The sequence below is a fragment of the Pagrus pagrus genome (assembly GCF_965226575.1).
Source record: "Pagrus pagrus genome assembly, chromosome: 5".
NCBI lineage: Eukaryota > Metazoa > Chordata > Actinopteri > Spariformes > Sparidae > Pagrus > Pagrus pagrus.
Genome location: NC_140189.1, coordinates 23,308,189 through 23,325,832, shown reverse-complemented (window position 1 = coordinate 23,325,832; position 17,644 = coordinate 23,308,189). Strand labels below are relative to the sequence as shown.

General features: G+C 42.3%; 1 protein-coding gene across 3 annotated transcripts in view; it reads left to right on the top strand.

The window, feature by feature from the left end:
- The first annotated feature begins 1,747 nt into the window (after positions 1-1,747).
- The window catches only part of spock1 (SPARC (osteonectin), cwcv and kazal like domains proteoglycan 1), a 122,362-nt gene continuing 106,465 nt past the window's right edge, over positions 1,748-17,644 (top strand). The window contains exons 1-2 of one of the 3 annotated variants that reach the window (XM_084353319.1): positions 1,748-1,824; positions 6,490-6,624. In XM_084353319.1, coding sequence (XP_084209445.1) covers positions 6,490-6,624 — 135 coding nt within the window. In that variant the 5' untranslated portion in view covers positions 1,748-1,824. Of the gene's footprint in view, positions 1,825-5,750; positions 5,896-6,486; positions 6,625-17,644 lie in introns of those variants that run through there. The other 2 variants (XM_084353318.1, XM_084353317.1) reach the window with 2 other exon arrangements.

Here is a 17,644-nt window from a genome sequence, read left to right as displayed (position 1 = left end):
CCACGGCACTGAATGTGGTTTGTGTAGCAGGGCTGTGGGGTACTGTGACAACACTACACACCTTGTTAAGCATCCGAAAGTTAATCACAATGCAAAATCTGAAGAGGTTATGCAGCAGGGGACTGAAGAGTAGAAAATACACTGCTAGGGCGAGACACACTTCAATCACTTAGTTGTTTGGCACTGGCACACGGTATCCAGGTACATAGAGTGTAAGGTAAGCTACACTGTTGATGTTAATCACTGCCACAGACCATGGGAAAGTGATTCACATCTATCCAGGGTCCATCCATTTATTTGTTCATTTATATTGCCAGCATAATAAATAAATAAGGTTATGAAATAAGTAATGAAATCAAAAAATGCTAGTGTCACTGGAATCACCTCATCAATTCAATAAAATATGTCTCAGTTGTATCATTATTATTTTCAAAATACCAGCACTTATTGCCAATACTCTGTATGTTAATTACACTTAAACTATGTATAAATTCTGAATGATTTACTCTAGAGGTAACAAACCTTACCTTACTAAATGGCCTATAAGCATCTGGTGATGTTCACTGACCTAATCTGAAAAATCTTAAGTATCTGTATCATATTGGTACACATCACTTCTGCCTCTGTGTCTGTGTTTGGGTCCTTTATTGATGAACTGTGACATATATGTTATAATTTCAGGCCTTCTCTTTTTTTACTTTAACTTAAGGATATCTTGTTACGTGTCACCAGCCCCTTGGAGCAAATGTATCGTCATTGGTGTTTTGCACATTGTGAAGTGTTTCTGGAAAAGGGCTAAAATGTGAATGTGAATGTAAATAAGGCATTTGGCAGTAGCTTAAGGACAAAATGCTCGATCTCATTTGCAAGACCGGCACAAGCGTCCCAACTTTACCCAGATTTACTGTAAATGTCAGGCTACCCATTTAACACAGGCTACATAACTGTTAACATATACTGCATATAAATGTCTCATAAGAGCTTCTAAATGTCAAAATCAAGTGTCTCATTCAGCTCATAAGCTGCTTATTGGGCTTTCCAGATTCACCACTCACACAGTACTTCACAGTACAAGATGGCAATGAGTGAGAAACATGTTTTTAAAGAGGAAAGTGTCATTATTAGCCTGCAATTCAGTATTAGACCTTCATTTCTATCTTTTGATTTTAGGATGTTGATGTGACTGTAGGAACACAATGAGAGTCTTTCTATAACAATAAAGGTGTATGGCAATAAAAACAAGGTCTTAAATGCAATACTTTTGGATTTCTGGCCATTTCATTCCCATAAGGGACTATGGGTTGCCAGATTTTTACTAACATGACATGACTGACCTCCTTCATGGATATAGTTACTAAAACACTGCATAAATAAGCTAAAGTCAGGATAACTGTAACACTTAAAAGGTCCCATATTATACTGTTTTTCATCAATTTCACACAGCTGTCAGAGGTCCAACAACACTGTATTCGAAATGTATTGCCCCAAACCCATCAGTGGTCCTGAATTTCAGCTGTCTAAAGTGGTCAGGTGAGCTCTGCTGAGAGCAGTTGTTTCTGCGCCTGCACCTTTAATGCTAATGAGCTCCGTCCTGCTACGCGCCCCTCTCAGGGAGAGGATGCCGCTCACGCTAGCAGTAGCATGTGCTAATGTTTACGGTGGATGTATCGCTATGGCTCGCCGAGATGCTGTCGTTCAACCACAGCAGTTTGACCCAGAATCAGACCCAGAAGTAGAGGCTCCTGAAGTAATACAGATTCTGCGGCAGCAGCAGGACTCCCCAACACAACCACCCGGCTCCCATCCCCCACTGACCTGCAACAGGTAACGTCTAAAAACAGCTAGCGAAAGCTGTGTTTGTCTCCAACACAGTCTCCAAACTCTTGGACACTGTCCGCATAGTCTCTGTCTCCAGTCTGCACATGTTTCCAGACTTTTAACTGTGACAACCAAGCTCCCTCGTAATATTATTAACATTAAACTCGCTTCAAACGCCGTTGCATAGCGACCGAAGCGGAGCTAACTAGTTAGCCAATTTCAAGCTGACGTCACCAAACTCGCAGGCAACTGTAAATACTATCAACACGTGGCGACACTTACCTGTGGCTGGGGTGCAGTTGCTGGGTCCCGTATGGTTGGGACTGATCCTTTTACTAGGGTCAGTGTCGAGGCAAAGCCAGCTTTGTACTGACCCTCGTTACTGAAGCAGTCCGATGTGAAGCGGTTAGCACACACAAACAGACTTAATGAACCGTAGCCGGCGCGTTGTCGTTAAAAATGAAACGCAACCACTGTCTCTTCTGTAGCTGGGACACAGTATAGGCACTTATGTTGATTTTTACAACCAACAACCAAGCAATTTGTGTGTCTAGCTTTGAGCGACGACATTGCTAAACACTGCTAGCTTGCTGCTGGACAAACTGAGCTTCACCTCGGGGATATCTCCGGGGAGAGGGGGGAGTGTTTTCGGCCTATGAAAATCACTCCCGTTGTTATGTCACGACAGGAGCTGAATCTGAACAGCCTGTAGGAGCCCCGTTTCACCAGTGGGTGGGCTGCAGAGACCATGCAGGACTCGTTTGCTTTCCTCATTCTGGGAGTTGGTAGGCTCAGGGAGGTCCAGTTTAGATATGTAGAGACTAGAGAAAACGTGTTTTTCATAATATGGGACTTTTTAAAGAGGGTTTTAGTCCTGCACTGTTAATGATCTCTTACTGTTTGTTTGATTTCTGGATTTGAAAAGTGAAAACAATGGCCGGCAGGCGGCAACTCATCTGGTTTCAAAAAGTCTGATTGTATGTAAACTTGATGAGCTTCTCTTTTTATGCATTGCCTCAGTAAACAGTTTCCTAATGAGTATCAATGGCTAGTTTCAAATCTTTTTCAATACAGTATGATGTTCATTTTTTAAATTATGGTAACATTTAGAGTAACATAGATGATAAAAGCAGTGTAAGCTTCAGGGCATGACTGCCTTGTGATTGACAAGTCTCTACCACGGCATGTCCTCCTGTTTTCAGTCAGATACAATCAGGGTGTCCTCCGCAGCTTTACCCTCATGTCCAAATATGGTCACTTCTTGCTCCAAAAAACCAATGGGTGACATCACAGTGACACCATGGTTGACACCAACTTTGAATACATTCAGAGCAAAACTAGTTTTCATATTGTATAATAGAAAAGACTGTATATTTCAAGCATGAGTTAAATGTATCATCACCGTGCTGAAAATGGGGCCACCTGCGAGTTTCCCTTTTTATTCTTTTGTAAACATCCACTCTAACTTAAAGTTGATCTCAGAGATGCTCATGCATATGCAGTCACGGCTCAGTACACCTGAATGCTCTCCAGAAGTGGCCGTGGATTACTGATCCTAAATTGCCACACTCTGTATCTATATCAAAACACTGAACAGAAAAGATGGAGTGCTGCAGATCAGGACAAAATATCAACACTGGTCACAACCACTAAACCACAAATATACTGTGCAGACACACTAACAAACTAGGAAATAACTGCTAATTATTAATAAGATAAAATGCAGGAAGGTTAACTGTGTCAGTGACCAGCATCTAAAGATTCATTCGATTATTCATATCGACCACTTTCTTAATGCATGAAACAGAACCAGCTGCTACTGTGAATAAGAAATAACCAACAACTAATAACTTTTTCTGATATAAAGCGTATAAATATTCTCTATTGTTGTTGAAAGCAAAGCATCATCCTGAGTTGCTACAACGAATGCACCATTACTACATGATTAATTTACCATTAATTGCTGTTTTTGTGTCCCTTCAAGCGAGCTGGAGTGTAATCCTATCCAACTGAGAAATAGCTGGAGAGGCTTGCAATGTACCATTACTACTGTATTGTATTTCTCATGTAAGCAAACTGTTATGCTGGTAAAATCAAGTGAAAGAAATAATGAGTCTCTGATGTGAATGATGTTTTTTTAAACTTTTGCAGGAGGGGTTTAAAAAAATGGATAGTCGGGTGAAGTTTCGTAAACATTTCTAGAGATTCACAACAAAATTTCCTTACAACTGAAGTAGATGGGGACTTATTTTAAAACATAAACAAAAACTGAAAGAAAACACAAGATGGCTCCATACAAAAGATGTTACTTGGACTCTTTTTTAAAACTTATATCTTCACTGTGGCTGCTAAGCTTAAAGCATTTGCACGCACTCTGTCTGAAGTGGGTGCAAGAGCTCGTCTGCACGTTGAGAGTTTAAATAAAGTCAGTTCAAATCAGTTTGGGATCTGGGGGCTCTTTGAGACTTGGTTTATGCTGGAAGAGCTATGAAGCCATTTTATGCTTCTTCATTTCAGTTGTTCTTTTACATATTAAAAAAAGTCCCCGTCCTCTTCAGTTGCAGCTCAGCACCAGAAATGTTTTGTGAACTTCCAAACGTATCCTTTAAACCTCACAGGCCAGCTGGCGCAGTCCTGATTTGTGTATTTCAAAGGCACCGCCAGGCACTTAAGCACTAGTGAGGCTCGTTCATGATGAGCAATCTCCATCCAGTGAGTCTATGAAACTTATACGTTATTTAATGTGGACAAACATTGAACCAACACTGATAAATAATGGTTTGGGGTGTCATCTGAATCCACACTGCAGCAAACACAGCTGCAAACCAGTGTGTATTACCTCTTTGTGTTCAATCTGTTTCATTTTTAATGAGCTCTGACTCTGGACCAAGAACAGGGGGGAAAAAAAGAGAAACTTCAGTAGTCCTATAGGGTTTAGTTTTCCTGGAGGGAACAACTAAAACAGCAGTGAACTTCAGGTGACATAACAACTCAGAGTCATTAAAACAGCACACATACAAATACATAAATACACAATAGAGCGTTTGCAAAAACAAAACCTTTTCTCGCAGATCACGATGAATACAGGCTCACAAACGGAAACTAAACTCTTTCTTCCAACTGCTGTTCCCGACTAAATGAATCTTGGTAACTCTTTCCAAAAAAAGTGCGAGCGACACAAAAGAGAATTGTGATGTCAGCCAGAATAGTAGGAATAGGCGAAGCTTTTATGTGGAAAAATGAGGCAGATAAGGAACTGTACCTCATTGCTGGTTGCCTATGAGCCAAATGAGCCTCTGAAAAAAAAAAACGACTTCTGGTCTGCCTCACACACACCAGAGCTGGAGAGTGAACAGCAGACACCATCTCCTCCCTGAACTCCACACAGGCAGACACACATTATGCAAAGAGAGAGAAAGAGAAACAAGTCTGTTGCCAAAGCGAACAAAACCCAGAGAGAGATAAAGCAGAGAGTCACGGATTAAATATTTACACATGCTGCGTTACATTACCCCCCAAAATGAACGCCCTAGTTATGTGGCCCATTTCTGAAGTGTGTTTTCATAAAGGGAAAAAAAAAAAATAGCGTTTCATTTTATGATTCCTGCCTCTGTCCAGGGTGCTGAAAAGCGTTGCAACCCCTCGACCCCCGTGGACGTTTCAGGCACCACCGCAGCGCTGATTTTACGGTTTGACGTGTTTTTAATTGTGTTTATTGTGGTGGGCACGTGCCTGAACTCCACAACAGAGGCGCGTGACTAACGTGAAATTTGTGTTTGGCACAGCCGGAACAGACACGGCGAAAAAAAAAAAATCTCCCCCACCTCCCCTCCCTCCCCCCCGCTGAAAATCAATGACACGGTTATTGGAGAGAGAGGGAGAGAGAGGAGAGAGAGGAGGCGGTGTCTGGTGACCGAGGAGGAGGGGGAGGAGGAGGAGAAAGCTCCCGGTCCGCTCGTCCTCGCAGCTCCCTTTCGCAGTCAATTCTACTACCAGTCGGGTACCGCCGGAGTACCCGGGGCTGTGGACTTATTTTTCCCCCGGGAATCAGAACTGGACACCTACAAACCATCCCAGGTAGGTGAAGCGGAGATGCTCCTGCGTGCTTTTTTTAAATTAAATAAATATAAACTGGAGAGAAAAAAAAGAAAAGAAAAGAAAAAAAAGTCCGTAGTTACCCATTTGTCGACTTTCATGGTGCTCACTGACTGACTGAGGATGGGGGAGAAAGCAGATGAAAGCCGAGACAAAGCTCCGTGGGGGCGGCGATTGTGTTGACGCCGCTAATTGCTTTTTTTTTTAAATTGGCGGAGGGGAAGCACGCGAGCTAATCGTTCCGCGGTGCCCCATCTGCCGCCGCGACAACTCTCCGGTGTTTATAATCCGATTAGATTAGATGGAGGATCAGCAATTTGATAATAAAAAAATAATTTTTTTAAAAAGAGCACCGTGCGCACTCATCAGCTGCGTTTTGGAGGCTCCAAACGCGCCAAAGTGACATCCTGACCTCTGATGCGCCACGAAGTGAGAGTTCTGTGTCCTGCAAAGTGCACGGTCTCACTTCATCCCGCTCCTCTGACACTTCCCTGCCTCCCCCCCTCCTCTCCCCTCCGCTCCGTCTAACACCCCCCTCTGTTTGTCTTTGTGTCTCTCTGCCTTTGCTTTCAGAAGATGTTCTTCTTTCTGCTACCTGTCGTGGCTCTCTTGCTGAGCGGAGAAACGGCGGTCTCCGGTAACAGTAACGACAAATGGCTGAGCACCGTGGCTCAGTACAACAAGGACAGACCCTGGAACAGATTCAGAGATGTGAGTTTGATCTGAGAGGCACAACATCTAGCCAAAGGGGGGGTAATAATTAGCTTCATTTTGTGTGCGTATGTGTGTGTGTGTGTGTGTGTGTGTCTGTGTGTGTGTGTGTGTGTGTGTGAGGGAGAGAGAGGGAGCACTGCGCCCTTGATACACCCCCCTGAGTACTTGAGCACTTGCCAGCAGGCATAATCCACCTTGTAGAGACTCAGCAGGTTCAAACCCTGGTTGAAAGAGAAGCAGACTCATAGACGGAGAGCATTATGCTTCTGCGCTTCAGCTCATGATTTGACTGATGGGACTGAAGGATTTCCCAGCTGAATTCACTGCTTCAACTTGCTCATGGTGACAGTTCATCATTTCAGTCTATTTCAAGTAGCCACACCACAGCGATGGGCTTTTATAACTGATATTGATCGTCTATTTTGGTCAGAATCAGAAGAAGCGAGGCTGTGATTTATTATATGCATCTATGAGATCAGTGGTGCTTCATAACATAAAGAACAACCCGTGCAGTAATGGTTTATGTTTGATATGTTACCTGACGGTCCATTTTATGATTTCTACATAAGAGCTAGTACACCTATATGTACAGAGGTCGGTGTGGTTCAGATACATGTCAGTGTAATCCATTATGGAGAATCATCACGGTTTGTTTCCTCAGGGATGTCAGGCATGTTGAAGAAGTAGCCATGTTTGCTCTACAGTCGGCAGACGATTGTCCTCACTGTGTATGAAACTCAGTGACCGTCTGAGATCTGAAACCTGGGTTTCTATGTTCAAAACATGCGCTCAATGCTTGAGTGGTCAGCTACCTGAGAACAGTAGGAGCCTCATATAGTGAGGCTGAAAGTCATTTTAAAGTCAAAGCACGATTTTTAGAGCTAACTGCGGTGACTCCAACATGCAGGTCTAATTATTGTGAAATAAGAATTAAAGCACAGAACTGGCTTTATTGCAACCACATTGCTCTAACCCATAGAGGGCACCAAGGTTTCAGTCATGCCAGATTATCAGGCCTAATCTGGGGGGAATTCAAAATAATGCACAAGAAAGTGAAGTATTTGTAGTTGAAGGAACGGTGCTGCCATAAACACGTGCAGTCTTGGGTTTGAATATATGTGACGCTGCCAGAGAGTGTGGTTTTAACAACCATATAGCCGCTTCAGGGGAAATAAAGTTGTTGGTTGTCTCTACACTCAATCCAACGTGTCATGAACATAACGACTTCAGTTTCCTTAAATAAGGCTGATTGGTTAGTGGCATTACGTTTCAAACTATGACATCTGCTTACCCCTCTAGCATCAGCTTTGCACAAGAAGGACTCTGCGGTCAAGTTAGCAGTAATACGTAATGGGCAAAATCAAGTTAGTGTTGTTCTTTTAGGCGTTTTTTAAAAAAAAAAATACAAGTATAAAATGTGAAAATGGGTTGCCAAATACATGTGTGGGAAACACTGCTCCATGGTCAAGTAAGCAATAGTTCGTAATATGCAATGTGCGGTAAAAGTTTCAAAATAAAGCTTGCTGACAAACAGCTGACTTTTGGAATGTGGAACTGAGGCACTGAAACTACTTGGTTAGGTTTTGGCTTCAAAACTATTTGGTCTAGTTAGCAATAAGAAGTAATATGCAACTTCCGGTAAGATTTTTAAAATAAATCTTGCTGACAAACAGTTGACGTTATTAATATTGCAGTTTGGTTAGGTTTAGGCACAAGAACTACTCTGTTAGGTTTAGGAAAAGATCGTATTTTGTCAGTCTCGTAACGCAAGTAGCGTTTCTCATGTCCTGTAATGTATGTGATGTTACTCACATAACTTAAGTGATATAAGTTACTTCATTACATACATTAAAAGAAATCACTCTTGAGTCTTGATGACAGTCGGACATAAACACCAATCTCTGGAGGGAAAGTCCTGTGAATGACCCAATCAATTACCGCCTGGTATCTTTTTATTGTGATTGCACATCTCCATAACATGTTTTCATTGTTGGGAAGAACATGACCTCCAGCTGACATCTACTGGTGACTCATAGATGGGTTTCGGATAACACACAATTTTTCTTAATCGGATATATTAATGCTTGTCACTTTTTTCCTCAAATAATCAGACACATGTTGAAATCTTCCCACAGTATAGTCCTGAATCCTGGCCTCATATAGACGATGACAATAAAGCTAAACTGACTGTCCATTCTAACCGGTCGCCATCATGACAGTAACCACTACCTTTCCATCTTGATACCATACTCTTACCATGTCTCTGGCTGTCTGCTAACGTGTTCTCCAGAGATTGCAGTAGACAGTGGGCTAACTCTGGCCTTATTAGAGCTTGCCTTTCCCATGCAATACTGGAGTGGTGATGTGAACTAGTATTAGTCATGTCTGTGTACACTCAGTCAGGGCTCTACTACCTGCAGTGTGTGTGTGAATGCTTCCCACTGTTTATTTCTCGCTGTGGTCTCCTGTGCGAATGAAACTCATTAACAGGAAACTGTCAGTGTAGGGGGCTGAGGACAGGAGCGGAGAGGAGGGAGGGGAAGGAGGGAGGATGAGGTGCAATGGATAGGTGGAAAGGCTATGACATTTATGTTTAATATTTCAAGCAATGCGACCAACCAAATGCTGGAGCTGCTGCTGTGTTTATGTGTGTGTGTCTGTGTGTGTTGTCTGCCCTATCATATAGGGAAGCCCGCTGGTCGTAATTTGTCTCCTGCAACACTGGCTTTCTTTTGTTTTGTGTCTTCTTTCCTCATCTATTCTTTCTAAGTCATTTCTCTCCTCTTCTCTCTGGTACAAAAAAGGAGAATGTGGGTCTCTGACTCAGTCTCAAACAGCAAAACACACAACTGTTTAAAAGTGATAATTGACTATCTGAAGGTGCTATAGATGTGATCATGATGAGCTCAATAACCCCTTTTACACTGTGTGATTTTTGGGCTGTCTCACATGAAAGTTGTGAAAAATTTCAGGGGAAATCACAAGGCATAAATCATAAAAGGTGGCCTAAAGTGCAGCTCCACCAATTTTACACTTTAAAGTGTGTTTACAGGTCTTGGGGTATACTACTGCATATTTGGAAAAAAGTAGCAAGCCTTTTGTGGCTCCAGAGGAAGCTTCATGTCATCTGATACATTGACTCCAGTGATGTCACTCAGTGCACTGTGGGTAATGTAGGTACCAGGTTTTGAAAAGCAGTCCACTGGTCAAACATTGCCTCCTTTAACACCGCTGGACTCAATATGGACAGTTAAAAAATAAATGATCAAAATCATCTTTTTTATTTCACACATTCTTCTCTCTTTTCAAAACCTGGCTCCTACATTACCCACAATGCAACATAGCCACTGAGTGACATCACTGGAGGCTGTCTATCAGACTACATCCAGCTTCTTCTGGAGCCACAAAAGGCTTCATACTTCTTTTTTCACATACGCAGTAGTACTCCCCAAGATCTGCAAACACACCTTAAAGTGTAAAATTGGTAGGGTTGCCCTTTAACTCTACAATACAAACTTATTTAGAGCTTTGGTGACCAAAAACAAGTCGATTGAGAATACTAGTTGAAATAACACAGCACACAAGGGCGAGCTGTAGCATATTCACCTCAGTGCTACAACAGATGGCCATAATCAGACAAGATATTCTTAAATGTCCCCATTGGGAAATTTGTCCTCCAGTTCCACAGAAGATAAGAAGATACATACTGCATTGAAAAAAAACAAAAAAAACATCAGCACCTCAACGAAACAAAGCTTCCGCATAACAGTTAACACATGCACACCCTCTGACAATGACGACATATTTTACAACCCCCTCGTCCAACATCCTTAATTGCCTGTTAGTGTAGAGAATATTAACAGACGTAGGAGTGAATGTTTAAAACGGTTCAGCCCGCTCTGAGGGACCCTGAATTTCATCCTATTAGAGGGTAAGAGTTGGAACTCTTGAGTGGAGGATGTGAGTTGGATCAGACACTATTTTCTGAGCCTGTGTCGTAATTGATTGCTCATAGATTGTTTGGAGGGATGAGTATTTTTTAACCACCATCATTTTCATTTTCTGTACCAGACGAACAATCTGTAATATCCAAACAGCTACTGTGCTTCTGGAGAACAGTCCTTATAGTGCTTTACACTCCTTACACTTTAGACATGACGGACTGTCTTCTGTCACTCAGTCTGTCTCACCCCTCCATCTCCTCTCAGTTCTCATTGAGACATGAACGCCACATTTTTCCTCCACGCTTCTCTCTGTCTCTCATTTTCTCCGTCTGTCTCCGGAGCGGTGAATGACCCTGTGCTTCCTCAGCCGTAGGCCTCTCTTTCTCCCCCCTCCCTCTCCCTCTGCCCTCACCCATGACTCCTCCTCTCTGCTGCTCTCCTCTGCCTGCCATGTTTCACTCTGCATCTCTGATGAGCCACTTGCTCCCTCCTGCATAATGTATGAGCATCCATTCGTTGGCGGGGGAGCCGGTGCAATAGTTTAGCAGTCAAAGTTCAGGTGGCTTATCTTGAAAACATAAGAAAAACAGGATTTGATTCATTATTTTGTCTAGTCGCTCTCCTAATAACTGATCTGTAATGTGTTGGAAGATAAGTGTATTGCAGATGGAGACAGTTTTATTCCAGTCCACTTCTACTGAGGGAGGACATGCAGTGAAAACAATGTCCCTCATTACCGTCACACTGTGTCTGTTCGAAAACATATTTCTTCAGTCAAAACAAAGCAGCATTCTTTGCTACTTGCTTGTATACTTGTCGTAGACATGATTTCAGATGTATTCTTGAAACAAAAGGACACATTTGTGGAATAAATGATGCACTGTGTTGGCTTCAGACTGAAGTTTGTGAACAGGCTTGCAGGCTGAGCTACACTAATTCTTCACACACCCACCGCCCATTGTCTTACTGTCTGGATCTGGTCTAACACATGATTAGTTGTCCTGTGGATAAGGGTCTTATTTTGTTTTGTTTCCAAAATGCTATATTCACAGCTTGTCAGAGGATATCTTGACAGTTTTGACTAATTAAATAGCTTCTTAATCTTTAAATTCACTTAACCAATTTTGTTATTCTTCACTTGGTGTTGTAATTTATACTAGCGGCATTTCTGTTTCCTAAAGTTACAATCGACACTTAGATTTTTATGCATATAAAGTATGGCCGCGTTGAATATACACACATTTGTATGCAGCACTGAGCTCAACTGTGTTTCTGTTTCAGGCAGGGTCAACTTTGTTGTAAGCCTGCAACTGCATTGTGTTGTTGGCTACATCAACGTATTCTGGTCAGGACAAAAGTGAATATGAGGGGTCCAGCTGGAACAGTGGTAGATGCAGGGGCGGTAAAACAGAAGACCTTAATACCCAATCCAAATCTGGCAACACCAGCACGCACAAATGAGGCCATGGTGCATGAATGTATAACTACAGTGATTTCCACGCTGTCTCTTTATGGCGCTGCTTATGCATTCGTTCCTGAGGTGGCTGCATTCGGTCTCTCTGACTCTATGGAGACAATAACAGTCAATGTATTTGTAAATTGGGTGAATCTGAGAAGAAGTGTTCTTAGAGTAATAGATGCAATTTAAGCTGATAATTATAGTCCTTCACTATTCCTAAATGACAAGCCTAATTACTTCACCTCTTTCAATTTACGTGTCAAAACCGCTGACCTCAATCTTATGAGGTGTCTGCAGTAAGAGAGCACATAGTTTATGGTAATTTGGAGCAAAACTATTTTTAACATTGTGTGGTTTATTGCAAGGCAAAGTCATAAGATTGATATATGATTTAACATTGGATAATAACAGTTTGAAAATCTCCGGGTGTAATTGCTTTTTATTCATAGTGAAGTCTGCTAATACATATAATGGTCTGTGGATTGCTGAGCTGGCCAGTTCAAGCCAGTTCTGCTATTCTGGCCTGAGCAAGTCTATTATTGGTGGATTTATGATGTGTAAGGAAATTATTGGGTAGTTTGTATTGAGGTCAAGGTACAGTAAGTGTTAGAGAGTCAGTGTGTAACATGAGCAGAATTTTGATCCATGTTGAGAATACGTGTAGAGAGCTGATCACAAGGACTACTGGAGATTTTAATGAGTCTGCGTATGTGGACACTGATAGGCACGTTCAGTCGACTCATCTCATCTTGTCTCATCTTAAGCTGGGTTGTCTAACCTCAGTACTTTTTTGGTATACCAACCAAAATGTGTACGTTGTACCAAAACACCAGAAGTTGGCATTGAATGCCAAGTCAGATTCATGGATTGTTTACATCTTAATTTTGCCAAAATGGATTTTGAGTCTTGGTCCATGACCTAACTTGTTATTATTTTGGATGTACCGTTGATCAGACAACGGCCGTTGCAGAACTGGCCAGCTGGTGATGTTGATTCTACTTCCAATGATGGTCCAGTGGGACCCTCTCTTACGAACCAGGAAAAATGTATCATTATGATCATGAAAAAGCAAATGCATGTATCTCAGTCTCTTTTTTGATGTAGTATAATAAAGTGACAAACTCCTTCAACATTGTGGTGATCAAGACTTTCGCCCAGGCTGGTTTTCCTGTCTGGTTTTCGTGTCTAAAAAATAACACTTTGTTGACTTATTATTATCAGTTTTTAGGATGTATACAGCTGCTGAACATATACTCCGTACATAACCTTTAGTCAAAAAGCTGAGTGGGCGTCTTTATGGTATTGTTATTATTGACTGCCAGTATCATCGGCACAACTTTGCATTTGGAACTACTTTTGAACCATGCAGGGACATCTTGTATGGCTGTCAAACAATGGTCAATCAACGTCTCAGTATTTGCTGGGTAGTGTCTCAAATTTCAAACAACACCCAGCCCTGATGTGGTCTCAGGTTGTCTTGTGTTGTATAATCTTTTCATTTTGTCTACCATCATCTTGTTTTGTCTCCTCTGCTCTCTTGTGTCTCTTGTCAGATTGTCAGTCTGCAAACGGCGACAGAAACGCTGTCACTTCCGTTCAGACAGGCTCAACTTTTATCCTCAAGAGGGGGAAAAGTTGTTTTTACTCTCCTGAGCCTGTTGTTATTTTCTCCTAAAAAAAGGCTTCCCTTGTCCCCGTCCTCCGTCGCTTCCTTTTCTCTCTCTTCCTACTGAAATCCTGTCTTCCACCCAGTTTGCATGCTGTCAGCTTTGCAGAAATGCACTAAATCCTATTTGTGAGGGACATCGGATGTGTGCTGCATATTTTCCTCATGTATTTGTGTAAATGCACGCTGTTTCCAGACTGTCTATTTATTAGCTACTGGACCTGGTGGCAGGCTGAAAATCTTGGCAATTCTCAAAAATGCCATGAATGTGTTTGTGTGGCTGCCTTGGGCCTGTGTGTGTGTTAGCGCGTGCGTCCTGTCTCAGCTCACGCTCATGTTGAGAATTAAACGCTGTCATCTTTTATCATCAGCATTCAGTCTTCCAAAGCGGCATCCTCTCTGAGGCTGCCAGTCTCTACGCTCTCTACCAAAACAAGTGGACTCTGTGTGTGTGTGCTTGTGTGCATGTTTGCACATGCGTGTACAGCAATTTGTGGGTTACTATGTGTTTTCTTTCTGCGATGGAAGCAGCTGCAGTGACACTATTATTCTCATTTTAAAGGTGGTTGGTGTGATTGCTACTTGTATTGCATGTTTTCCCCTTTTGCATTTATGGGAGGAAAGGTTTTGCTGAGCTTTCACATTCTTCACGGTGAACACAATCACACCTGGGAGCCTCCCACTGCATCCAAAATTAACTGGTCGCTTTCTGTTATATCTATGTTTGCTCCCCAGTGTGTGTGCGTGTGTGTGTGTGTGTGTGTGTGTGTGTGTGTGTGTGTCCTGATTGGCTGGCTGGACAGCTCAGGGGGGAGGGGAAGGCTACGGTTTAGAGAAGAGGCTCAGACAAGATGAACCCTGGAGTCACCTTCACCTTCTCTCACACGCACACATAAACTCTCTGAGTGAACACTCCTCAGCAGACATACAGTATTTCTGTCAATTAAGTGAAGACTTGGCTGAACAGCTGTCATTCTTTCTTATCTCTCCCCTGCTCTGTCCTCCATTTCTCGTTCTCCTCCGAAGCTGCCTCTGTGCCTTCTATTCACCCTGTTTATCACCTCCACCCTCTCCTGCTTCTTCCTTCTCTCGTTTTATACCCGACTAATTCCCGATGAAACAGTTGCAAAAAAATCCTTCTCCCTCTCACGCTTTCTGCTCCTTTCATCCTTTCTCTCTCCCCGCTCTCCTTCTATGTGCATATTTCTCACTCTGAGCTATTGATTTCAAATGAGAAAATGCTGATTCTAATCTCTGCTCTGAAGGATTGTGGTTGTGTGTGTGTGGAGAGGTACAAGCATTGCAGCGGCAGCTGCAAGTGCATTCTTTCTTCTGTTTCATGTAGTGCCTCTTTAAACTGATTGGTGGAAAATGTTCACGTATCTCTCTTTGTGATGTCCCTGCATGTGCATGGATGCCACACACACACACACACACACACACACACACACACACACACACACACACACACACACAGTTTCCCATCCATCCACACACACAGCTTCCCATCCACCCTGAGGCTCTGGGAGAGATCGATCAGTAAATTTACAGGGCCTGGTAACCCTGATTGGAGCCCTGATATAATCAATAAGGGTGTGAATAGACAGGAAGACTTATGCAGGCACACACACACAAACACAATTCGGTCACAGGCTAGTCAAAGGTCACTGTCCCCTATGGCCAGGACAAATAGGTTTTGGATGTGTGTGTGCGTGTGTGCATGTGTGCGTGCATGCGTGTGTGTGTGTGTGTGTGTGTGTGTGTGTGTGTGTGTGTGTGCGCGTGTGTGTGTGTGTTGTAGGGTAGAACGGAGGGACAAAGCAGGAGAGCTCAAGGATTGCCAGAGTAATTTTGGCTCAGGATAAGAAAGAGGAAATGGGAAAATTGAGAGATGGTAGGAGAAGAGAGGAAGAGGAGGAGCTTTAATGTGAAGCCCATCAACGCTGTGGGCAGAACAGATGGACAGACTGAGGATGGAAAGATGTGAGTAATGTGGAATTCATCATCAATACCACGTGTGTGTGTGTGTGTGTGTGTGTGTGTGTGTGTGTGTGTGTGTGTGTGTGTGTGTGTGTGTGTGTGTGTGTGTGTGTGTTTCAGTCTGCTTTGTCATGGCAGCCCTTCCAGACTCCCCTCTTTCTCTCTCTCTGTGGGGATTGTCTTTCTGTCCGTCTTTTTGGAGCTGATATGAAGCTCTCCTGCTAAGCTGTTGATTTGTTTGAAGCAATGCTGTCTGATTTGCTGCTTTTGTCTAAAGATTTACCAGGGACAGGGAAACCACCCTCGGACCACAGAAAATTAGTGGTTGTCCACAACTAATTCTTACTTTGAGCACTAACAAGAGGAGATATTTTTAGACACTAAATGCCAAAATCCTGTCTCTATAGAGGGATTACATTGAATCACCTATACTACACATACAGAACTAATGTTTATATTTACCTGCCAGCCTTATTACCCCCTGTAACCTGCTGATAGGAGGGCATTTAGCAGATGCTTTTGTCCAAAGCGACTTACAGTAATTCATACATACTTTCATACACTGATGGCGGTGGCTGCCATGCAAGGTGCCAACCAGCACATCAGGAGCAGTTTTTGGGTTCAGTATCTTGCCCAAGGACACTTCGACAGACTCTGGCAGACCAGAGGAATCGAACCAGCGACCTTTCCGATAACGAGGCTGGCTCTACCCCTGAGCCAAAGCCGCCCTATATATATCATGAGATTTTATATATTTGTCTATCATCAGAGACGTTGCAATGCTGTTTATACTGAGATAGCTATGCCTTTAATATCTCTGGACACGTTACATAATTGCAGGCAATGTTTCAAATCAATTAGCAGGATTGCTTGATGGCAATATTGGACTTATGTAAATATTCATTCATCTAGATATTTGCCTGAATGCACAATTTGGAGGCAAGGGACAATATTTTGGTACTGGAAACATTGGTTGCAGCATTGGCCAAAATGCAATCTTGGAATCCGATAGCTATTGTTTGGCAAAGATTTAGCATTTTATTAGATTTTGTAAAATGTTTCTGTATTCACATGCAGATAAATTAAGAGTTGTCACTCAACTCCAACTCTATTCTCGTATCTCAAGTTCCTAATCAGACTAAAACAATGACCGGCGAACGGAAGAGGAAGTCTTTGCTTAGATATCTCTCACTGTTATCCAGATATCTGCAGACGTCCCAAAAAAGTGGCCGTTGCCCCAGAGGCAAAATCATCCTCAGACGACAGCTGATGGCTAGTTGTATGAATCTACTGTCGGGATGATAATGTTGGTCTGATTGTCGGTGGTTAACCACCCAGAGGATGAATCCCACTGAATATCCCTCGACTTGTTCTGACTTTTCTTCTATTACCACCATGAGGCTGGCATTTTGGAGTTTTTCAGTAAAATGTCTTTACTGGATGGATTACCATGAGATGTGTCTTATTTCATGTCCCTCTCAGGGTAAAGTGAAATAACTGAAGGTCAAAGTCAAGGGACAACAGTTTTCATATAGCGCCTTCATCAGATCTTTTTTTTTTTGTTCAGAACTTTGATTTATGAGCTGTGATACTGATGACATTACCATCAGCCTTAACTGTGCTCTAGTTTGAGTGCTGAATTGAATAAGCATTTAGCGTGTTAACATGCATTACTACAGCATGATAGAGGATTTCTTTTCCATATTACACACCCCAACCTAAAGTATTTTTTCTCATTTCTTTTAAATATTCTGTTAAGGATCTAATATCAATGCAAACTACAATATATTCAGCAAACCCATAATGGGTCTGCAACCAATGCTTCTTTTCTTTTTTAAACAAAAAAATCTAAATTTAATTAAGTTTACAATGATGTGAAAAGGAGAAAAGCTGCATTTCAATTGAAAGTTAATGTCAGCAATTCAATTAAAAAATGATTGAAAATTGCTGTTGACTAATCTACTGTCA